The 1,971-nt window shown below is 55.1% G+C and overlaps 1 protein-coding gene across 1 annotated transcript; it reads left to right on the top strand.

Moving 5' to 3' along the window:
• The first annotated feature begins 441 nt into the window (after positions 1-441).
• On the top strand, positions 442-1,494 carry GGS23DRAFT_546690 (uncharacterized protein). Its single transcript, XM_051515048.1, has 2 exons — positions 442-854; positions 927-1,494. The coding sequence occupies exon 2, from the start codon at positions 978-980 to the stop codon at positions 1,386-1,388; it is 411 nt and encodes a 136-aa protein (XP_051377375.1). The 5' UTR covers positions 442-854; positions 927-977; the 3' UTR covers positions 1,389-1,494.
• Positions 1,495-1,971: the final 477 nt, after the last annotated feature.

Below are 1,971 nucleotides of genomic sequence, written 5' to 3'. Positions count from 1 at the left end.
TCTAGCGGTATCTGGTTTATCTAAGGGAGAGCGGACGGGATCCCGAGTTCTCCAGATCCTATGGTCGTATGTGATAGAAGAACGCCCTAACCTCGACTATTTCCCACGAACCTGGGCGGCTCGAGGGGAAAAAAAAAGATAGGGGCCTAAAAAAGAGAAGACATACAACACCGGGGATTCGCTGGTCGTCACCGACCCAACTACTAGTCCGGCGGTATCCGGTTTATCTAAGGGAGAGCGGACGGGATCCCGAGCTTTCCGGATCCTGTGGTCGTATGTGACAGAACAGTGCCCTAACTTGGGTTATATATGCCGAGCACAACCCTCTCTTCGCGTCCTGTCAACAAGGCTACAAGGTGGAGGAGGTCGGCGTTGGGCTTCCAGGGAGGTCCGCGAAGGCACGAAGCTAGTAGATTACTAGCCTATGTCTGGACTACGTGTACAGTTTTCTCTGTTTACGTCCTAGCGATCGAGTAACCGGTGAAATGCGAATAAGAGCACATATTTACCTCTTGAAAAATCTCGTAGGCAGGACTTGTCTTGCACAGCATCAGTTTACCTGCAAAAGGCTGGTAAAAGGCTCAGGCTGTCCAGCGAGAATGTCGTAATGCCACCCTGCTTCAAGTAGTGGAGGCCACGGCAGAGGAGGCCGCAACGGGGTTGATGTCTCCGATTCCGGTGAACGCTAACCCAAGGACTAGGAACAACGACTCTGAATAGCAGTCTCGCCTTTTCTTACGAGCGCCGCTAAGGCGAGCTACCTGGCGGAGGGCCCAGAGCCAAGATCGTGTCGTCGGTCCTGCGTATTATGAAGGGCTACGGCTGGCTGGAGGTCGACGGGGGCGTGATCCCGAGTTAGTGATCCCGAGCTAGTCTACCGATGCCCGTCTATAGTTTGTTGTTCATATCGGTGACACCACGCGTAGAAATCTCGGTCGACGAGCAATACGCTGCTACCATTTACAAGGGCGTGAGCGATGCGAAGGCTATTTGAGGAAGCCGCTGATTTCTTTTGGCGCACTCATTCCGGCTACACTCTGTTCTCCACCGCCAGGAACTGGAAGAGTGGTGTCTTGGTCGACGTTGCAGACATTGTTCATGTTGGTGATTGCGGGTGGCGCCCGAATGGATACGGATCAGGGTGGGCAACCAGAGGGAGATGCGCACCTGGACTGCCGACAGGTTCCGGAATCGGCCTGACCTGTGCCGGTATCACCCCCAGACTCGAGTCTCGATGCAGTCCGGTCATGTACGTGGGCAGGGCGGGCAAGCTATGGTTTCAGGCCCGCGCCTGTTCCCTTGTGAAGACCTCGACGCCGCTCCCCGCCCCCGCTCCCTCATCCTCGGGACGAGGACCGCTTAGCTCGGGGAGGCCACCTAAGGTATAGGATCGGAGTGGAGGGCGATTTCTCCCCTAGTTGGGAAGACGGGGGGAGGGCTGCTAGTATCTACCTAAGCAGGCTATGTGATTTAGCACCCGGGGGAGCGAAGAGGGGTTATATATCATAGGAGACGAGGTCGACCAGTCGTGGCTGGGACTGGCTAGAAACCTTCTCAGCATGGTGCAACCATAGCAGCGGTCGCCGGACACGCCAGAGCGCGATGTTCCCCCCAAGCAACCTACCTCTGAGAGGCAATTTCTGCGGTATGGCGTAGTCGGCCCACAGCTATTAGTTTTACTATTCCAGACGAGCTCGGCTTGAAGCGTAGGCGGCTCGAGTTGGGCATATCAACATTCGTGCTTCACTCTTTTTTTTCTTCCTTAATGAAAGATCTGATAGACTAACCAAAGAGCAGGGGAATAGAGAGCGCGCAAGGAGGGTGCTCAACGACAAGACTTCGGCCGCATACCGCCCTGTCGTTGGAGGCAAGCCGCAGATATGTCTATTTAGACATCTCCCTTCTCTTATAGTCGGGAAGAACGCCTATACCTGGGACAGACGCGTTTGTCGTGCGAGCTAAGGGCAGTCC

The sequence above is a fragment of the Durotheca rogersii genome (genome assembly GCF_024521655.1).
Source record: "Durotheca rogersii strain YMJ 92031201 chromosome Unknown GGS23scaffold_1, whole genome shotgun sequence".
NCBI lineage: Eukaryota > Fungi > Ascomycota > Sordariomycetes > Xylariales > Xylariaceae > Durotheca > Durotheca rogersii.
This window is presented reverse-complemented; position numbering and strand designations above follow the sequence as displayed.

Bases quoted from the DNA above. Each gene is read 5' to 3' on its own strand.
- GGS23DRAFT_546690 (XM_051515048.1), top strand. From the start codon at position 978: ATGCGAAGGCTATTTGAGGAAGCCGCTGATTTCTTTTGGCGCACTCAT.